The 23,615-nt window shown below is 39.1% G+C and overlaps 1 protein-coding gene across 1 annotated transcript in view; it reads right to left on the reverse strand.

Annotated features, from left to right (window-relative positions):
• Positions 1-265: 265 nt before the first annotated feature.
• Positions 266-23,615, reverse strand: part of LOC136875466 (putative serine protease F56F10.1) — a 92,336-nt gene continuing 68,986 nt past the window's right edge. The window contains exons 5-8 of the mRNA XM_068228230.1: positions 18,171-18,448; positions 10,567-10,687; positions 7,125-7,294; positions 266-453 (exon numbers count right to left, since the gene is read on the reverse strand). Of these exons, the coding sequence (XP_068084331.1) occupies positions 335-453; positions 7,125-7,294; positions 10,567-10,687; positions 18,171-18,448 (688 nt within the window). The 3' untranslated portion in view covers positions 266-334. The remainder of the gene's footprint in view (positions 454-7,124; positions 7,295-10,566; positions 10,688-18,170; positions 18,449-23,615) is intronic.

Raw genomic sequence — 23,615 nt, forward strand, 5'->3', positions numbered from 1 at the left:
CACGCCATTATTATTACCTATTTCTGGGCACGGATTGTGCTCAGAGAAGTTTCTGACTTGCTGAGTGGCCAACAGATTCGTTTAGGCATTTAAAGAAGTTGCTTATTTTAAAAATATTAAGAATTTCACATTTAAATGATTGTAAAAATGCACCTATGTTATAGGAAAAATATGAATGCCATTGAATTTATTTCTACTAAGGTAGTAAGAGGTAGTGAGGTAGTGAGGCCACTCGAAATAATTAGGGAATTAAAAAGAAGTACTGTTAAAATTTTATCAAATTAATAACTTTATTTTTTGTGATACATTATTAGAAATGTACCGTAGCCTGCTGTTAAAACCAGGTACGAATTATAGACTCAATTTCATCAAACATTTGCATCCATTTTGGTTTTCTGTCATCTTCTCTTGCAAAGTATTCTCTCTTGCTTTCAAATTCACAGTGGGACAGTCCTGTAACGAATAAGAACGTACTTAGAAGTATTATGAACATAAGAATGAACTAAATTGTGATATAAACAGTCCTTGTCCTGCCAAGAAGACTGCTGCCCAGCCTGTACTACATTCAAGTTTCCAGTGTCCACTGTAGTAAATGAAACGAATTTTGTAAAGAGGCGTGTGTCATATTGACTAAACCTTTGAGGAAACGCAACAAATGTGCGAAGCCTAAACTAAGTACAATGTATGCATTTTCGTATTCTTATGTGATTGGTAGATAATAAGTTATATCAAATATATTTTCACCTTCAAGTAAACGACTGTTTCAAAAATTTAAAATCATAAATACTGATTTACGGCCTTAGGAAAAGTACAAAATCTAACTTGAGAAATAGAGCTGGAATAACTGGAACAAATTAATTTTATTATTTTACTAAGGACTTGTGCTGCTCCGAAATATTGGTTATGAATACAGTAGGTCAGATAACTCGTTTTGATATGTCTGTTGTACTCATATATTTTTGTCTGCTATTTTCAGTAGTTTTTTGAACATTTAATAAGGAGCTCTTTATGGTATTGCGCAGTTCGTATTCACAATTCACCCATTCTGACGTCATAATGCCGTCTATTTGGTAAAACTCTATCCATATATATACTTTTTAAAAGCCTGCAGTTCTTGATGTAAAGCTTTGTATTGTGTCGTAGAAGGCACTGGTATTTTTAATCGCAGTTCTATATAGAACGGTTGTGTTGTGAGCTCATAGGTTATTCTCGAAGGAACGTTTTTTTGCCAGATAGAGAACTTTTTTAGATACAGGGTCTTTACTATTTCTAGCGTAGCTAGGTCATACTTCGGTAGGTGTTTCCAGATAATGTCTAAGGCGTATGTCATGATTGGGTCTGTTTGTACGTAGACTTTTCTCTCTCAGCAGCACGTAAGTTATTAGGAACACTCTACCATCTGTTGAATATGTGTGGAAGCTGGGAAGGGTTAGAATATTAAAGAGTATTCTTCCATGATCAGGGGAAATGCATACCCTCTGGCTTGACAGGTATATATCAAATATGGCTGCATGCAATGACATTACTAAAGATGACAATGTTTCTGCTGTGCGTACTGTATCTGGCAGATCCCAGGGCAACAGCCTCTGTTGGCGTTGCCACAGAGTGTTCGAGACTCTTTCACATGTCCTGGGAGCCTGTCCACATGGTGAATTACTACACACCTCACACCATAAGGTAGCCCGATCAATGATAGCTAACGCTTTGAGAGGACAAGTTTATAATGTCTATGAAGAAGTACATGGTCTCTCCAACAGAGGAAGCAACCGACGCATTGACATTATTGCTTTTAAGCGATCCTGTTCTGAAGGTTTCTTCATTGTTTCAACAACTAGATTTGAGACTAACGAAAACCAGCCGGAAGAGGTCGATGCAGAAAAAAGAAGAATTTATGAAGAAACAGAGGACTTCTATAAGCGAAAGTATAAGCCCTCATCCATCTCTGTAATGGGCTTGATGTTAGGTGCTCGAGGATCCATACCTACATTTTTTGTCAACTTCTGCAATACCTTTGGGCTGAATAAAGATTTCATCTATAACATCGCGATTACCACACACAAGAAGTCCATCATGATCTTCAAGAACCATGCTTGCGGACCTCAATTAAATGTTTGACATGTCTCACTCGATTGCGTACACTTGACATTATCTACTTAATCCATATCCATTATTGTTGTTAAGGTACTTTGTCTTTGGGCAACCTACAGCTCTTGCAGGAAGATTGCATAATAAAAATAATAACATAATATTAATGAAAGTGTTAGTCGCTTAGCAACCTGCTAAGTACATAATGTATTACGGGTTAGGAAAAGCCTTCTCCTGCAACTATTGGAGGGATTATTTAATGATCTGATTTTATGATTACTCAAAGTTGGCTGAACTTAGAGACCTGTGATTGTCTTATAATTCACTGGCAGGTAATTTCGGAGAAAATAAAACAAAAATGAAGCGGATCAGTCCAGTAGAGAGGACGCACGGATTTTTCAAAGCCGTTATAATAAACTCTTTTAATATATAAATGTGATTCCATATAATCATTTTTCTAAGTAATTTGTAACTTATTATTCAGCCTCACGTTTTAGTCACAATCTTTTTGAGAAGACGTAGGAGTAAAATTTAAGTTCAGCATTGTTGTTTCTTACTGTAAATAATAAATCAGACAAGCAAAATAATATCATTAACAATATTTTCACCCAGACAGCTCTTTTCTCATTGTTCTTATTCTGAGTCATTTTAATGTTAAGTCGGCCACGAAAACGTTTCTGTGTGCTCAAAAGGGATGTAGGTCTGTATTTTCAACAGGTTTTGTTTCTTTGCGTTTTTAATAGGACCTTTTCCAGTTGATCATCATGATCATCATTTCTCTTTTGTTTATGTTTTTTGTTTTCAGAACGGAAGTCAACGACATAGGCTCTTTTAAAACAAACTGCCATTTTTTGACCCTCAGTCGTCTCTCAACCTGAGGCAGGAAAACCTCCCGTTTAAAATTAATCGGTAGGCATACGTTTAAAGTTTTCGAAAGACGCACAAACCGCCCGTTTAAAAACAATCGATTCAGCTGACACGAATAATTCCTGTTGTATGAAGCGATTAGAATGTATCCTAGCGAAATGTGGCAGTGCTTCTACTAGTACATGCATGCAAAGAAATGGTGTCCTGATGTAAACAAAGCATGGCGTACCCACACCTCCTCGCTTAACACACTTCTGCAGGTAGACAGCCCACTAAAAGACTGATGTATAGCAATACACACACTTTGCCTTATGCACTACCGGGTCACTCCCTTCCCCTCGTTTTCGGTACTGTAGTGGGGCAGTGTTGTCGGGACACTATTTCTATCCATGCGTGTAGTTGCCTAATTCCCCTCACTTTCAAACTATTTTATGCGACCTCCCATAGTCAGTACCAACGGTATTAGGATTCCGGGGCCAACGGTGTCTTTCACTTTCACACTATTGGTGCCCTCCCCACGTTTTTGCAATATCCTCATTCTTCGAGAGATTAAACTTCTGTTCTTTATTTTTCAGGTAATTTAAAAGAGAAATGTGTGGTTCTTTATTCTGTCGAAACTAATTGAGTGTATCATAAATCACACCCGAAAACATCCTTAATTAAATACAAAATGACATGTTTCGTTCTAGTGAGCGCTTGTGACTAGTTCTTTTTTGAATGCTTCCTTTCGTTCCCAGTACCTCTTGAGCCCTGCTGTTAATTTTTCCTTTCTTTCCTGTGAGAGAGGTTTGTAAGATTTAACAACCTTTCATATAACAGACCACGAATTTGCCAATTTAGAAAATGTAGTGCGATCTGAGGCATCAGTATCAGACATCCCAGCGAAAGCTAAGTGCAAGATGTGGCGCAATTCTCTGTCATTGGCGTGAGGCCAGCTGGCTAGTTTGTTCGTAACTTTCTATTACGTCATATTCCGGTGACGTCAACTGCCTACTTGGGTCTGAACTTGTGGATTATTATTATTATTATTATTATTATTATTATTATTATTAATTTTTTATATTATTTCTTTTAGTTTGGGCCTACTTAGGACCACACGCTCGATTTATTTGACACTTTAGATGGCATTTATTTTTCTTCCTGGCCCAGGAAGCTTTCATTTCCTTGTCATGTGCCAGCTTTCTCTCCTCTTTCCACTTCAGTCTGGTTGTCCCTGTGTTCTTCTAGTTAGTGAGGGACACTGGGAAGACACTCTGCATAGTGATCCGTTGCAACTGTATGGTGTTTGGTGGAATTGTAAGTTGTTCTAGGTTCGATTTTACTGCGGTAATCCGGTTGTTTTTGTTGGGGAGCCTGAAGGGGTCCATGCGGGGCAAGTGTGATTAGTCTTCCTGCTGATCATGGAGGTCATTGTTGTATCTGATCCTATAGGTGACATCCTCTTCTCTAATGGGTCCTAATATCCTCCTTAGGATTTTCCATTCATTGAGTATTCTAATTTTCCTTTAACGGACCGCTTCAGATGGTTTTATCTTTGAGATTGTAATGCCCGGTTGTAGGAAGATTCATCAAATCAGTCCTTGATGGCGGTTGATTGACCTTCAACTTTGATTTCCGAATGGGTTCCAGAAAACATAACTCCCGATCAACTTGCTCCAGTTTATTGATTGAAGATCTGAAAAAGAAATTAGTCTGGCAACTGCCCAAATCGTGACCACTCTCATACCGATTCGTTAATGATATTGTCGTGCAAAGATATGTAAGTGGCAGTGAATCGGGAACCGATTGATCGTGCTTTGTGATAGCTGAATAATGGTGGGTTAGAGGCTTTGTTTTGATCTGGTTTCGGACAAAATGAGTGATATCTCCATTAGTAAAGTGAGAGGGTCGAATTTTTTCAGAGAGCGAGCCCTGTTACTTAATATAGCAGAGGGATATGTTCATATTATTGAAAATAAAAGAACGGATGCTGTTTGGGCAAGACAGAATGAGGCAACATGGAAGGAAGTTGATTTCGACTTCAACGAAGGCAGACGTGAGTAATTGACGATAAAAATACACGAGGCCTTACTTAATAAATTTTTTGAGAAACTCAGTTTTATTGGACAAAAAAAAAGCAGTTCGTGTCTACCATGAGACATTTTTCTTCTTAATAATTTCTTCTTATTGGTAGATGATTGCTTCGTCAGAAGAATCCATGTTAAGAAATTACTAGATATAACTGTAATTATCAAACAGACTGACGAACGGGTCACGGCATACTACATAGAATGATCAGGGTACGATACGACAATTACAAAAGAGCAAGTAAGCACGTTGCAGGCAGGTTAAAGTTTTGTCATCTTGGCTTATTATTTCTAAAGTCTGTTTTTACATGAATGTTAATATGCCCGAGATCAGTATTTATTTAAAGCTTTGGAATAATTAAGTTGATGGAAATTAACTTGTTCTCTGTTCAAAAACGATATAAGCGTGAGGTTATATGTGAGCATCGGAAACAAAATATTATGTTATTCAAATAGCAACCTCTACTTGAACTTCAATTTTTTATCACTCAGAAGTTTAATCAGATGTATTTAATGAAAGAAAGTTTAAAAAATCGCGGGCATTGCTTGTAAAATTAGTGCTTGATCAGCATGAACTTCTTGGTCAAAGCTGATGGAAAACTGATCGTCGATCAAACACTGATTGCAGTCTCTGCAACTCATATAGAATGATTAGTATTAGTATAATTTACTTGCCACAATTCTGTTCAGAAATATGAAAGTTCTAGAGAGAATCGTTGAGCCCCGTGTGTATATAAATGTTCCCTAGACCTGTCATCAGACAAAATATTATTTACAATATTTACGTAGTTTATAAGATACCTAAAATGTACTCTGCAAGGTATATATACTTAAATTTTTACTGCTCGTTCATTCTGTCTGTCAATAGTTGGCTAATCATTCGATCGTTCCTGTGCTCACATACTTCCTTTCATTCTACCAGTCTGACGTTTGCTCATTCCTTTCACTCTACAAACCATTCACTCAATTCACCCATACACTCACAGACACACGAAGCAGCTCCATTAAATTACATTTTTCTTTATATATATTTGAAATTTTGGAAAGGGTAATTCCTTGACATCCTCTGACAGCGAGTTCCATAGCTTTGCAGAACGCCAGTAGAAATCCTTCTGAAAGCCACAGGTGCGGGCGAAAACCGGAGAAAGAATAACTTCTTCGCCTCTCTGAGCTGAGCGATAAACCAGCGACAGACGTTGGACTAAAAAAAAAAGCGATAGATACTTAGAGTCAATCAAATTCACACTGATGGCCAATCAAACCCCTGTAAAATTTTAATTGGCTTTTCTTCAACCGGACATAACACTTGAAGTGAATCACACACAAATAAATAAAACTCACATGTTGTAAATGAAGAAGAAACAAACGCGATTATGTATATTAATACTCAGGCACTTCAACACCTCACTGAAATGTGAATTTGTACGTACTGCAGTGATAACACTTCCCACTCTGATTACAAGCCCAGTCTCATATCACTTCGGGCATGTGGATTTCCAAAGAGTACGGATAAGGGTTGTAGAATCCTTGTTTTCACAGTTTTTGAACTGAGTATTGAGCATTGAATGTTTGAGTATTCTGGCTAATTGAAAGCTCGGATGATTATTCACATATGTTGGTTACCCAATACAAATTCGTAAAAATGACTAATAATTGAGAACAAAGGAAAATGACATAAAATACTAAGAATTGCTTAAAAAATAATTACACAAAATAGAAACAGCCGTAAAAAAAGCAAAGAATGAATAAGTATGCATTTCTATAATCAGGCCAACGGCCGTAGCCATGTTGACACACCGGATTCCGTGAGATCTCCGTAGTTAAGTAACATTGGGCGTGGTCAAGAAGTGGATGGGTTGCCACGCGCTGTTGGTGGGGATAAGGGAATGGAGAAGCCGAAAGGAACTGGCCACCCTACCGTACGTAACCTCCGGCTCAGGCACACCTCTGTGGAGGTTCGGACCTGCCTTCGGGCAGAATACACCCTTACCTCTATAATCAGAGGGCTAAGATCAGGATTTACGTATACGTTAGCAGTTGAAAGATGACTTGTAATCAAAATTCTGGCCCGCAGATAACAACATTCATTCTGTCCTTACTACTTACCTTCAAAGACGAATGCCCTTGCTGACTCGGAGAGGTCACTGAGTACACCTAACGTGCTCCAAGGGTCATTGGAGCCGTGCATGAACACCACGTTTGTCACGTTCGGAGTTTTCCCACCATATCGCAGATTAGTTTTACGTACGTTCTCTTCAACCATTTCCAAAGTAATACTGTAACATTAAAGCAAGGTCTTCAACTGGAATCCCAGAGAGACAAGCGCATTAGAAAAAAAAAGCATATTCATGAAAATACGAACAAAATTTGAAAAGGGAAGAAAATATTGGATCTCTCCTTATACCAAGTGGTCCACCAGCGCCGTACGTTCTACTGATAAGTGTCCCACATGCAATAATGATGAATGGGATGCCTGGTAACTGATTTTCACAGGGGTATTACTGCCTACAGGAAGGTTACGACAGAATACCAACAGATAACAGCCGGACGGCCGCTCGTTGCATGTTTCTCAGTGCTACCCGTCTAATGCGCCCCCTTGCGTTAGTAAGCTTCGTTATAGAACGCGTAGTAGTAGGCTGGTATTTGGTACAGTACCACTACAGTTGTTGACAATGGCTGATGTGTTCAGCAAAGACGAATACAGAGGTATAGGTTGTAACGTATGGTGAACCTGGTGGGAATGAAGCCGAAGCTCGCAGACGATATGCGCGGGCAGGAGTTTTCAAATAGCCGCCTGCCTTCTGTACACGTATTTCGACAAACATAGTTGCAATTAATAGCTAGTTAATCGTTCAAGACATATACCGCATCCAAGCATCTTTGAATGGAGTGTCTGCACGTGTATAACTTAATGAGTTATTGAACCTTATTTTCTGGTTCTCCTGCGTATATACAAACGCACCCTGTTAGATGGCGGTGCGTTGGACAGTTACCACGCACGGGGCGACGGGACTCCAGTAGTGAGTGCAGTAGTGATCCAGGGAGAATGGATGTGATGGGCAAGAACAGCGTGCGAACGTCAAAAAAGGCGATTCGCCGTGGTCGCAATGATGAAGATTTATGGAGAACGTGTGGAACGTCTAGGGAATAATGGACTTCTGTACCAAGCCGTTACGACTTGGGCAGCAGCACATCAGTACGGACATGTAACAAGTAGCGACGTGCAACGGTCTGAAAGGCCTCTTAGTGCTCAGACTGATATGTCAGGTCCAGTGATTACCCAGTGCTTGGACGTTGGCGTAATATGGATAGGACTTGCGTGACCACGAAGTCCGTACCCGCGACGTAATTACACACGTCCATTTGCACCTTTATCTTTCCTTCCTGGACTTCCCTGATCAACATCTGTTTTCTTCTGCCCTCGACGTGTCTTTAATCTGCACGTGCCTGCCTGAGTAGCTCGGACGGTAGAGCGCTGGCCTTCTGACCCCAACTTGGCAGGTTAGTTCCTGGCTCAGTCCGGTGGTGTTTGAAGGTGCTTAAATACGTCCACCTCTTGCCGGCAAGTTAAAGAGCTCCTGATGGACATCATTTCCGCACCTCGGCTGTAAAAGTAGTTAGTGGGACGTAAAAAAACCAATAACATTATTCATCTTCTTCACGTCCCTCGCGACATGACATGTCTTTTATCGATACCCTATTTCTTACAGGGGTCAGAATTCATATTTTATAATTGAATCGTTTGTTGCAGAAACAGCACTTCTCCACTTTTTGATACTATATGGTTTATTAATACTGCCATGATTAATGCACGAAGGGATACCATTTTGTGCAGAAGAAACACTTCTACCATATATCTCTGCCTGTCAGTCGCGAATGAAATTTTCCGTTTTGTACAGAGAGAACACTTATCCTGGAGAGGTGTTGTTTTTACTTCGCTTGAGTAGCTAGGAACAGGTGTGAAAAAAGATGCAAAAGTCGCCTTTCATATAAATCAATTTATGGAGTTTCAGTATGAGGTAAATCATGTCTTAGGAAAATACTGTATTGATGGACTGTGCGTTCATACTTTCAAGTTGCTTATTTCTGCAACCCGTCTCCCTGTGTTACCAACTAGACTTGCTTATCCACAAGGCTGTGTTCCATTGAATGAAAAGAAATTAGCAGACATAAAGAAGTTGGAATCTTACATACCAGAAGAACACCATGAGTTTTATAATTAACTGTTTGCATGAACAACATCAGCGCAATATAAGAGGGAAGTATTTTTCAAAGATAAGAGACTTGCATGTTACTTGTATTATATTGTGTTGTTTTGTTTTACGAACATTGGAAAGGGACATAAAAGGAGTATTCTTCTGTTTATTTTTCTATACAATGTGCAAATAAGTCTTACAAATAACTATTAAATAATGGCTTTAAGCACTGTATTTCCTCAGTACAAAATTTGTATTTTATTTAATAAAGTTCCTGTTGAAATTGAAATGACGTTAAAATCAATGTTACACTTCCTTATATTCTCAATAATGGTGTTTGTTGCAGAGACAGCACGTCTCCACCATTTTCAACAAAGTCTGTAAAGGAACGTATTGGACTAATTCATACAAACAACCTATCTGTCATAGTCATTTCAACAGTAGAATAAGCATAATAAATATCGGAAGGATAGATATGACATTACACACTACAGACAGTTTTTCCTGTTTTCTGAACAATTTGGTATGTTGGAGAAGTGTCGTTTCTGAAACAAACGATTCAATTCTGATCAGTGTTGTCAGGCTATGATTGACCAGTTGTACTTCCCCTTAAAACGGTCCACCGAGTCAGTACCAGCAATTAGACGTATATATTCAAAACAATAAATAAAAGGCAGCGTCATAGATGCAGTGGAAAAGTCGGCTTTAAAATAAAGGCCGTGGACTTTGGACCAGAGCAGATTTAAAACTGTCCGCATTTGGACTCGGCTGTCCTCGCCATAAAAAAAAAAAATGATCTGGCAAGCGAAACTACTAAACCGAAAGAGAGATTGTAAACTATAAATTTAATGAACAAAATGAAATGGCAACTCATGAACAGAAAAATAAACCTGCATTATACGAATCAAATATAACGTAGTCACAGACCTTCGGCTATGTAGATTGAATGGTGGTCATTCACAGTAAAATCAATCATCATAACGCCCACATACGACTCCCCGTATGTATTATAGATTCCTGCAATCTTTTAATTATCAAACAGTTCACTTACTGATCCAGCTGTAATACATATTGGCTCGCATTATAAGAATTAACCTTTACCACCACCAACATAATTCACTCTGTCACGTTCTTCCTTCCAAACTTCTGATATAATTGCACGCACTTTCATTGCACCAAATACGTTCTTTAACCGATAGAAATACTGTACTTCACCAATGAAATTTGAGTACGGTAATTATATTTGGATCTTTCCTTATTTCATCTTGTAAGGGAAAATTACCAATGAATGTTTATGAATAACCACAAAGATTAGAAAGAAAGTGCTGTTTATGTTCTCAAATTCAACTTACTTCCATTCTTGGCATATTTCGGGCCAATCACTCATGCTATGGCTTACTCCAAATGGCTGTCTGTTCGACGATAATATCTGGAAATAGCCGAACTCGTTGCAAAATTGGTATTCCCACATGTCTGAAACAGAATTTTAAAAATCAATCAATCAATCAATCAATCAATCAATCAATCAATCAATCAATCAATCAATCAATCAATCAATCAATCAATCAATCAATCAATCAATCAATCAATCAATCAATCAATCAATCAATCAATCAATCAATCAATCAATCAATCAATCAATCAATCAATCAATCAATCAATCAATCAATCAATCAATCAATCAATCACTCAATCAATCAATCAATCAATCAATGGAGTATGTGTATCGTTCTTTTTCCACAAATCTCTGTGATGTGCTCACACCGCAGTACCGCCTGCTTGTCGAAGGATGAAACAAAAAGGAAGGAATTCTCAGGGGCACTTTGTTCTTTTTGTTCGTGTGGCTATTTTAGCCGAGTGCAGCCCTTGTTAGGCAGACCCTCCGATGAGGGTGGGCGGCATCTGCCAAGGATACGTAACTGCGTGTTATTGTGGTGAAGGATAGTATTGTGTGTGGTGTGTGACTTGCAGGGATGTTGGGGACAGCTCAAACACCCAGCCCCCGGGCCATTGGAATTAACCAATGAAGGTTATAATCCCCGACCCGGTCGGGAATCGAACCCGGGACTCTCTGTACCGAAGGCCAGTACGCTGACCATTCAGCCAACGAGTCGGACTCAGGGGCACTGAAAATTAATGATCATGCAATTAACATTGAGCGAAAGTACTGAATGGTTTCCAAACATTCATGCGAGGAAAATCCTTTTCTTCATGATTGTGTTAATGTTTGTTGTTAAAAAAAGAACTGGCAACACTGTCACGAGAACTATCTCTCGTGATCCTTGCCTTTCGATATCCATTATTAGAATGGGTTAATGTCTTTCCCCCTGGTTAGCTTAATTGAGGATAGTCGTCCAGTTTTGTTTCTCTTAAAAAGATGGTGTCAAGTTTCCCCTCGGTAAAATCCTTGTTAGTTTCGTTAGCGAGTGGTCGGCTGTTCCAAAAGCTCAGTATTATTTTAGTGAAAAAATACGTTAGTTAATACTCATTGAAGTTCAGTTAATTGTATGTGTGATCCATTTAGTTCTATAAACTTTTTTGTTTAGTGTTTATTTTAGTATTTGTGATGATGACTGAAGAAGCAAGGGGCCGGTCTTTCTAGTTGACGCCCATGGGCGACCTACATTTCCACGTTTGCGTGGAAATGATGAGTAACAATAAAGAACGGAATTGGAGTTGTATATATCAAGTGTTTTATTGTGCATTTACTTTGCACCTTGGTTCATTTCTTCTGAATCAAATACTGTTTATAGACATTCTCCAGACCGTAAAAAGTATCACAGTGAAAAACGAAAGGTCCATTAGACTGTCCGGGTTGTGAACATATATTTTAAAATCTCCATTTAAGTATTGTACTATGATTTAAATAATGATCCTACTAAGAATGCCACATACGCAAACATCACTGCCAATGAAATTGCATCACAACTAATAGATAATAGTTCACCAAATCTCAATTTAGAAAAGCAGACTTTAAACTTGAAGGTAAGGCACAAAATAAATACAGTGAACTCTCTAGACCATTTGACCTTCATGAATTAGAAGCAGCCGTCCGTACATATAAGATTGACAAGGCAGCAGGCTTGGATGATATCTGTGTTGAACAAATTAAAGATTTTGGTAATGTCACGAATATTTGGCTTCTAAATCTTTACGGTCACTGACTTTCATTTTTCAAGATCCCAAAATTATGGCCCAAGGATCGAGTAATTACTATTTGGAAGTTGATGCTCTTCTCATTCAGACCACAGGAAAACTGTACTTCTCAAGCCCTACACCTTACTTAGTTCATTGAAGATGGTTTTGAAAGGAAAGAGACTACTGGTCTCTCTGCTGCATACGACACCGTAAACCACATAATTCTGTTACGTAAACTTTATTAATTTTACTAACAAGTATGGATTCACTATCATCATAGCTACACTTTTACAGGATCATCGGTTATTCGTAGACTTCCAAGAACATCGTAGTCGATAGAGAACTCGGAAGAATGGTTTGCCGAGTGAAGTGTCTTGTCTCACATTTTATTTAATGTGTACACCAATCATCAACCATAGCACCAAGTGTGCAAAAGGTACATTTATGCTGACGACCTTGCTCTTGTTGCTCAATGGGAACAGCTTGAGGTCGTAGAGAAACTCTCAGTCCTGCTCTAGAACAGCTTGGTACGTATTTACTATGAAAGGAACCAACTCATACCCGATCCTAGTAAGACTCGGGTATGTACCTTCCACCTGAAATATATTAAAGCTAATCGGAAACTTGAAGTATCCTGGAATGGTACGTTATTGGTTCACTGCTTCTATCCTAGATATCTAGGGGACGCCATAGACCATACACTTACATACAAGGAGCAGTGCGTTAAGATGAAGCAGAAGATCTCTTCGAGAAACTGCCTCCTCCGTAAAGTAGCAGGACTGACTGTGGCATCCATCCCGAAATGTTAAGAATAACAGAACTGGCCTTATGCTATTCAGCAGGGGAATATGCCTGTCCTGTGCGGTATAAATCAGACCGTGCAAAACAGGGTGATGTTGCATTAAACTAGAGATGAGGGATTATTTAAGGTTGTTTGAGACCAACTCCCATAAATAAAGTGATCTGGATGGGATTGCTCCATCTGATATCAGAAGAGAAGTGGCTGCCAACAATGAAAGGAGAAAATCATCCACTATGACCTCACACCTACTCTACCTATATCATCCTGCTGAAAGGAGATTAAAATTGAGAAAGATCTTCCTAACAACTATTCAACTGTTACAAGGAACAGTTGCAAAAAACATGAGCTGCACTGTGGAAGGAGAGAACTAGTAATTTGTCTGAATGGATGCAACCGAAGGAATCTCTACCTCCTGGCCACACAGAGAACTGGCCAATCTGGAGGTCCCTGAAAAGACTGCGAGCTGCAGTTTCAAGAATAAGGGACACCTTGCATAAGTGGCATTTTCCGACCGAGACAGTTCTATGTGATTGTGGTGAATTTCAAACAACACAACATCTGTTATATTGTCCGTTGTGCCCATCCAGATGTACAACGATCGATTTGACTCAACCTAACTCAAGTGCTCTAGAAGTGGGTATGTTTTGAGCGTGAACTGTTTGAAGTCACTTGATGGACACATATTTGTGTTCTTGTGTCCACTCATGCTTCTTTTTATTATGTTTTCATGTTTCGTGTTTTTTACTTCTTACACGAATAAATAAATAAATAAATAAATAAATAAATAAATAAATAAATAAATAAATAAATAAATAAATAAATAAATAAATAAATAAATAAATAAATAAATAAATAAATAAATAAATAAATAAATAAATAAATAAATAAATAAATAAATACTATGATTTTATTTTTTACTAGAATTAAAGTACTTTTAGCATAAAAATAAAAAATATTAACATTTTTGCTCAGGAGTAAAGTGGGCAAACAAGCTAGGTTCTAACTGTAATTATGCTCTGAATTCTGGCGAGACTGTACTGGCAAGTTTATGAAATCTATTATTTCATATTTAATTATGTAAAAACTTTACACATTTTTAAAATGTCTTGATTTATTATCTTTGTCCATTGTTGGTAGCCTGCGCATTCGGAAAGCTGATGTTTTGTTATTCTTAGTGATATATCATAAATACCTCACTAAACAAAAGTGAAGAATGAAATCTGGAGAGAGAGTATTTTTATTTGTAACCTAAGAGAAAAGTAATTGTAGTCAACGAATGTGCAGAGATTCAGCTACCACAGCAAATAAGCAACCTCCAAAGCGTTTGTCAGTTTACTTATCTGGCTTCAGTAATCGAGGCTACAAGTAACTATGAAAAAAAAAAAAAAAAAAAAAAGAAATCAACCGTTGCATCTTGCCGGCCAAAATTTAAGATGATCTGGCAAGATAGAGGAAATTACATTGAATTTGCAGAACATACTAGTCTAATCACTTGTTTTCTCGATTTTCATGTATGGATGCGAAACTTGAACCATAAAATTTAAAGTTAGAAAATGAATCAATGCCATTTACACTGACTGACAGAGCAAATGCAACACCAAGAAGGAGTAGTCAGAACTTTATGCCAATTGCAGGGTAGACTGACGTCACTGAGGTATGCTCATGATGTGAAATGCGCCGCTGTGCTGCGCACGTAGCGAACGATAAATGGGACACGGCGTTGGCGAATGGCCCACTTCGTACCGTGATTTCTCAGCCGACAGTCATTGTAGAACGTGTTGTCGTGTGCCACAGGACACGTGTATAGCTAAGAATGCCAGGCCGCCGTCAACGGAGGCATTTCCAGAAGACAGACGACTTTACGAGGGGTATGGTGATCGGGCTGAGAAGGGCAGGTTGGTCGCTTCGTCAAATCGCAGCCGATACCCATAGGGATGTGTCCACGGTGTAGCGCCTGTGGCGAATATGGTTGGCGCAGGGACATGTGGCACGTGCGAGGGGTCCAGGCGCAGCCCGAGTGACGTCAGCACGCGAGGATCGGCGCATCCGCCGCCAAGCGGTGGCAGCCCCGCACGCCACGTCAACCGCCATTCTTCAGCATGTGCAAGACACCCTGGCTGTTCCAATATCGACCAGAACAATTTCCCGTCGATTGGTTGAAGGAGGCCTGCACTCCCGGCGTCCGCTCAGAAGACTACCATTGACTCCACAGCATAGACGTGCACGCCTGGCATGGTGCCGGGCTAGAGCGACTTGGATGAGGGAATGGCGGAACGTCGTGTTCTCCGATGAGTCACGCTTCTGTTCTGTCAGTGATAGTCACCGCAGACGAGTGTGGCGTCGGCGTGGAGAAAGGTCAAATCCGGCAGTAAATGTGGAGCGCCCTACCGCTAGACAACGCGGCATCATGGTTTGGGGCGCTATTGCGTAAGATTCCACGTCACCTCTAGTGCGTATTCAAGGCACGTTAAATGCCCACCGCTACGTGCAGCATGTGCTGCGGCCGGTGGCACTCCCGTACCTTCAGGGGCTGCCCAATGCTCTGTTTCAGCAGGATAATGCCCGCCCACACACTGCTCGCATCTCCCAACAGGCTCTACGAGGTGTACAGATGCTTCCGTGGCCAGCGTACTCTCCGGATCTCTCACCAATGGAACACGTGTGGGATCTCATTGGACGCCGTTTGCAAACTCTGCCCCAGCCTCGTACGGACGACCAACTGTGTCAAATGGTTGACATAGAATGGAGAACCATCCCTCAGGACACCATCCGCACTCTTATTGACTCTGTACCTCGACGTGTTTCTGCGTGCATCGCCGCTCGCGGTGGTCCTACATCCTACTGAGTCGATGCCGTGCGCATTGTGTAACCTGCATATCGGTTTGAAATAAACATCAATTATTCGTCCGTGACGTCTCTGTTTTTTCCCCAACTTTCATCCCTTTCGAACCACTCCTTCTTGGTGTTGCATTTGCTCTGTCAGTCAGTGTACATTGAGCAGTTCCGTATTCGTTCGGTAGATTACGTGTTGTTACGTGCTACGTTTTACTCTGTTTCGATTTTGCGTTGGAAAAAGGAAAAGGTTATATTATATTTTTATTTTCATTTAGGTTCGTTTGTTGACAGAATACCTACAAAGACGGGATATTATAAAGAATTGTAATTTCCGCAGCATTTACTTCATTGCAGACAATAGACACAGTGTCTCCAACAGCAATTCCCCGGTTCCACCTATCAGGAAGGTACTAATTTATTTAAATAACACGATACCCTTGTAATTGTGTTTAAAAGAAATAAGTTCAACACCATGTACAGTATATTACTGGCTAAATAATTAACTGCCATTGTTATCGAATACTGCAGCTCTGCGTATTCAAATATTGCATTGTTAGCCACACTCGAGAACAAACTGTATAGCGTAGTCAAGGAAACCCAAATAATAATAAGCTGATTCCTGTATTCTGGCAACTTATTTGTAGTTCTGAGTACGTAGTTCAAGTCTCCTGTGTAGTTTCTAGTTGCACTCTCGATCTTTCAGCATTTAAGATCAGTTTTAATTTCCGTTAGGTTGTAGGAATAAAAACAAAAAATACTTTCTTATAAGGATTTCGTTTTAAGCACACTTCTGTTGTTTCGATTAACCAATTGGAATTAGGATACTTCTATACACCTTTTAGAATTATTGTAATGTAGTTATATTATTAGAAATTAGAGTGCTTACTGTATCACTCGCGTAATATTTGTCTGGTAAGGTAAAAACTGATTCTTCTGTTAGCGCGTAGGTCGAAAATGAATAATAACCCGATTAAGTATCAAGTATTTAGTTTTAACTCCAGTTCTATAGTTTCAGTTAACCTGTTATAATTAGGATACGCCAAAGTGCTGTTGAGAATGGTAGTGTAGTTATTTTATTAGATAGCATCTTGCAGGTTATATTCTTGTGTTATCCTTGTGTACGATAACCCTTTCGATATTTCAGCATTTAACTAAACGACAGTTTTCATTTGCAAATATGATTACAGTTATACTAATTTCAAATTCCTTCTCCAGAATGTCCACCGCGGGTTCGCTGAATTCATTCTAGGTGGAAAATATATTTCATGCTAAATTCTGCAAGTACATTTTTTATTTAACAAACACGTGATTTCTTTTTAAAATTATGTAAATATTACAATATATACTCCCTAAGAGAAGTATTTCACTCATATATTTTTCCATTGCATATTGCATACCTCCGGAATTTTCAATTTTTAGACATTATATTCCTTCACAAAATATGTATTTACAACTAACATTAAGAATGAACTTACATTGTATTTTGGTGCCTTTTTGTCAGTTTTAGATTTCCTTCGGATGTTAGTAGTAGGGCAAAGAGAGTTCAACAGCCCTCCAGTGAGAGGCCACGAAATTTGAATTCGCCGTGCTCTTGTTTGTAAACCACGTGGAATTCAAATTTCGCGCGCCCACGTGTGTAAGGTGGCAGCACTGAAGTTAGCGATGCTCTCTTGTTTAAACATGTCGGTTGTCAGCTGTCAAAAAACACGTGGCTTTGCTTACAAAGAAGAACTCGTGGCTTTTTTTACAAACAAGAGCACGTGGTCACCCGGTGTCAATGACCTCGGGTGCTGACGCAGCAGAAAAAGTGCTGACTCAATTCCGGGAGTGGGAACCCTATTGCACTACTACTGATATTCTTAGATCTTTTCATATGTCGTTTTTAGGCAATTTCCAAGTCTTCAATTTCCGAGCCCTACTTACCTTCATTATTTATTTCAAGGGATCAACTAATTTCCAGACAAAATCTCCTGTCACTCAAAACTTAAAATTAAACACCTAACTAAAAATCTACAAAATAGATCTTAAAACATCAATCAACTTCATAATATGGAAATCTACAAATATTAATTTCAAACCGATAGTCATATAACTAAACAATTTGTAAAGTACCCGAGCAGAGTTGGGTAAGACAGCTAGTAATGTGAATAATTACACTCAGCCGAGTAATAAGATACTTACAGAGGTCCGGACCTGATAGTTGTCGGAAGCCAATAGTGATATGATCTCTCGTAATTAACTCCAGACTACGGGATGTTTCATTGTGCATCAACATATTTATGAGGATTTCCAAGATTGACTTTCCGTGAGTGTTTCCTGTTACAGAAGTGCACACCTCAGAAGTGTAAGATTGGTAGTAGGGTAGATATTGAACACTGTAATTGTCACTGAATATTGCCACATTTTCGGCTAATGCATACTGGAATTCATCTACGAGGCATGAAGAATACTCTTCAGTCCTGGAATTTTAAAACAAACGTAGTTTACTTAGTCCAGTAAATGATCTTAAAAGGGCCGTACAATTATATATTGACATTTAATCATTTAAGCGGGAAAACGCATGCAAAAAGAACTAGAAGATATGCGTGCAGAAATGTGCAAGAAAATGGACGAAATGGCAAAAAATCTTTCTAAACTAACAAATCAACACCTTTCAAGGAACAATAGATCATCGGACTCTACGAAATTGGAAGATAACCAACGAAAGGAAAACACCTCCTCCGTAAAATAGCCATGCGAAACGGCAACACAAGCAACTATCGAAGACGCGGATGGTGCATGTGGTCAGAATCTGAAATCTATAAATCAAAATTTGGAGACTAACAACAAAGAAAGCACTGACATGCCAAGACATACAAAGACATCACAAGGGAAGAGAAAGAAATCTTCCAGGAAAAAGAAGAGAGAAAAATGACAGAAGAGGCAGAACAACAATGGTACAAGATAGGATCACAAAAACAACCTCATTTTCCAAGAGGCATTCCGCTGGAAACTTTGGAGCGGCATTTTAAATGCGTTCTACAAGCATAAAAAACGCGACCAGACCTGAGGGAGGAAGATTAGTTGACAATTAGCTATAAACCTTTCACTCTGGAAGAGGTAGAACGAGCGATAAATGCGACGAAAAACAAAAAGGCATGTGGACCGGATGGAATATATTATGATAATCTCAAAAGTACCGCAAATAACCTTAAGGAAGTATGGAAAATATTGTTTAATGAATGTTTGATACAAGGAAATATTCCTCAAAATTAGAGAACCGCCACACTTGTACTATACAAAGGAAAGGAAGACATGGAAGATCCAAATTCATATCGTGACATAGTCCTAGAATGTACAGCTTTCAAAATACTAACTAGCCTACTAACAGACCGTTTATACACCATAGTAGAGGGAGCAATACCAGAAGAACAGTTTAGGTTCACAAAGGGAAAGCCAACCTTACAGGCAATAAAATGTCTATTGGAAGAGATAAAAGACGCAGACTATAAGAAAGCTTTTGATTTATTAAACAGGGCTATGATCATTAGAAACTAGAAGCGATTACTGGTAAAAACTATATCACAAAAATTTTGAGGAATATTCTAAATAACAACATGATACAGACAGATTACCATGTGGACGTGTCAGCCCCATAGAGCAGAAGATTGGAGTATTACAAGGAGATCCAATCAGCCCCTTGTTCTTCAATATTGCGACTGCGGACATTCCCAGGATCATTGCTTCAGGAAAGGTGAAAATATGTGCATACGCAGACGACATGGTACTGGTGTCTCGTGAAATAAAAAAACCTTCAAGAACATTTAATAAACTTACATTACATCATAGGCTACACAGAATGGATTGCAACTAAATGACAAGAAGACAGTAACAATGACTTCCAGGAAAGGTGGCAAGCCAGCAGCCAGTGATATAATATACTACAGACGAGAACCACTAACAGTTGTCTCACAGTTTAAGTATCTTGGATTAACAGTACAGACAAACGGAAACACGTTTAGCTACCACATCAAGGAAAAACTGGCAATTGCCATATCTGCCATGAACAGCATCCGGAATATACATAACATTTTATTGGAAACTGCGTTGAAAGTGTTTAAGCGAAAGATCTCACCGATATTAACCTACGGCCTGACACTAATCTGGGACCAACTGCAAAAGAAAGACATCAAAGAAACTGAAAAGTTAAAAGCTAGATTTCTTAAAAAAGCATAGGGAGTCTCTAAGTTTACCCCATCACGCTTGGTCTACCTGCTTGCCAGCGAACCCTTCTATATTGAAGATCTAATGCTTGAATTATAGAGCCTATTAAAGGAACTTCAGGACAAAAGGGAAGATATATGGCTATATTTCTTCTCCACAGACGCGATGATCAACAGGGAATGGATAACGGCTAACTATGAACAGAGGCACACCATGACCCACTTTGCGGTCCATGGTTTCCACTACAAAATCTGCAAGAGGGATACCTACCATGATCCAAGTGAACTGTGCCAGTGTAAACTCTGTGGCGACCATTGTGGTAGATGCCATGTGATAAAATGCAAAAGCAGACAAATCTCGCTGACAAAATTCTGTAATCGTTAAAAAAAAGCAAAGTCACCTCCGTACAGGCCATGAAGGCCCTTGGAGGAGTGGAAGGTAAAGGCTTCCACCATTGTTAACCTCGGCACGTGATGGAGTAGAGTGGTTAGCTACGCCCGGCCGCCTTTGCCCCCAGGAATTAACCTGGTACTCACTTTTGGTGAAGGCTGAGTGAACCTCAGGCCCACATGCACCTCCGGAAGTGGAAATCTCGTTTCTTAAATTTAATGACTTCCTGACGGGGATTCGAACCCAGGTCCTTCCGGGCGAACCGAGCACGCCTTTACCGCCTCGGCCAGGCAGCCCCTTGTAATCGTTAAGTGCTATATAAATTATTGACCACTATGGCTATAACTGTATTATTATATGGCCTTTGGCTGCATTATGTTATTATTATTATTATTATTATTATTATTATTATTATTATTATTATTATTATTATTATTATTATTATTATTATTTAATAATTTAATCTATGAATATAAAGTTTCTCAGTTTTGTAGTCTGAAGAATGGGGACTTGATTTACTTACTTTAGTTATCCAAGGTACACTAGCAGATACACGAAATATGGTAAAATCATTCAAGCCCTTTAGGCATTTTCAGTCCTAAAATTGCAAGCTTCTTGCCTCAGTGTGTCAGTGGGCTCATCAGTTGGATTACAACTACATTTCCAAGACGCTGGCGGCTAGTGCGCTGTTGATACATTACTGCACTACTGCAAGTTTCTGTGGCGACCAGCAGATGGAACTGTAACATCTTTGGCAAATGATTGTGACGAGACACCGGAAAGAAAGGATAGTTTACTCTTTAGAAATTTTATGTATGTTCTTTGTATTTTCATACAGATTGGTGTTCTTTGTTCTTAGACTTTATCTTCATTCCATTCAATTATATACAACAAAGATCACACGGCATATGATGGACCATTCCAAATGTTGTCTCGAGCTGAGAAATATTTCCAAGTAACAACACCTGGTGGGACACAAACTATCAGCATCGATCTATTCAAACCTGCCTTTATGCTGGTAGACTCTCCCTCAAATGAAGCAAATTCACCATCAACAATTCATGAGGACAATTCACCATCACCGTCATGATCAGCTGCAACATCACTGGGGCAGCCATGTCATCTCGACATACTCACGAAATGTGGGAAATTCGACATCTTCCGCAGTAGATGTTTGGACGTTATGATTAGCGGTCGGTAGCGTAGCACTTGCCATTAATAAAGTTATTTGTTCGTATAGTTTTATTGATGTTCTATATGTCCATTATACTCTTTGTTAAAAAACAAAAAAATATTAATGTCATCAGTCATCCTATTCCTTTTGACCCACTCGCTGGCTGAATGGTCAGCGTACTGGACTTCGGTTCAGAGGGTCCCGGCCTCGATTCCCGACCGGGTCGGGGATTTTAACCTTAATTGGTTAATTCCAATGACTCGGGGGTGGGTGTGTGTGGCGTATTCAACATTAGAAATCATCCTGGGTAAGGCCCTCATCTTCACAGTCATGCAGGTCGCCTAATAGGCCGTCTACTATAAAAAGACCCGCACCAGGTCACTCCGGAGGCCATACGCCATTATTATTATTATTATTATTATTATTATTATTATTATTATTATTATTATTATTATTATTATTCCTATTCCTTAGATACATATAATAAAATAGTACTGAATTACGCAGTGGTCGTGTCAGGGAGGAATATCGGTATCTGTAAAGGAAGTACGGTACCATGGAAAGACAGAATGAGTGGAATCAGACTTCGATGACGTAGCCTGGGTGAAGATAGTTACAAAGAAAGAAGGAAAGAGAGAGATAATTAATAATATGATTTTGCTAGAACTATCAAGAGAGGTACCTTTTGCAGAGAAAACATTAATTGGTGACTTCATTGGAGAAATAAGTGAAATCAAAATAAGAAATGAAGAAGCGGGGATAATTTTAATAGTCTATTTTAATGCAAGGATGGGTAAGAAAATTCCGTTATACGACAGAGAACTAGACGAGATATTAATGGAGGAAAAGGGGAAATCAATGGAAAGGATGTAACAAGAATGGAGAGAAACTAATAGAAACGTGTGCAGTAGTGGGACTGTGCATATTAAACTGTTGATGGCCAGGTGATGAACCAAGGAACTTAACTTGTATTGTCTATTCAGGAGGGGTACTATAGATCTAACTATGGCTTCTAGAGAGGCATAGATAAAAAAACTGAGAAATTACAAAATCACACAATCTTCATAATTAATAGTGATTATGCGTGGTATTTCATTAATGGTGTGCTGGACACAGATGTTATCCTTTCACAATTTCATCAGTCAGTTTTTCAGTTAGTTTTTCTCATAGGTTGTCCGGCAGGCGCGCACGGCTTATCTGCCTCCCGTTGACTCATCACTTCCCACTCCGCGTCATAGCAACAAGGTCAGCACTTCGCTCAATTTAACCGTGCATGCCATGAGATAACAATTAAAGAAAATAATAATTAAGAAAATAAGAATGAAGAAAGTAATTAGGAATTAAGAAAATAAGCTCGTACCTGATGGCAGGATATGTTGGAAATGTTCTCCTGCATCCACGCATTTCTGGCATCGTCTTAGGAAACTCCGATTCAGGCTTTCGTAATTGAGGTTATTTTTCTCCGTTTTCCTTTTTACATTTTCGCAGCAAGCCCATCTGAGCTCTTCTTGTCCAAGTCATCTTAGCAATTTTGTAGGCGTATGTTTTAATCTTTCTGCGATTTCATTTACTTTTTCCTCGTAAAGTACACGTTTTCTTCACACTTCACTTCTTATCGAGTCAAGAACCAGTTCCCCTCATTTTGTTTACTAGTTTCCGCACGGTCTCTCTACGAGGAGGGCGTTCACCTGGAATTTGTGTTACACATCGTCTAACGACTTCCCTACAAGACTTTGTTTTCACTTAATTGTCGTATATAAACACCCTTTCTTCTACCGTGTTCACATGTGGAGGCATTATGAGAGTTATAACCCCAAGTAACACTTCACAAGTCAAGAAAAGTTGGAGCAAACAGATCA

Source organism: Anabrus simplex, chromosome 6, assembly GCF_040414725.1.
Source record: "Anabrus simplex isolate iqAnaSimp1 chromosome 6, ASM4041472v1, whole genome shotgun sequence".
NCBI lineage: Eukaryota > Metazoa > Arthropoda > Insecta > Orthoptera > Tettigoniidae > Anabrus > Anabrus simplex.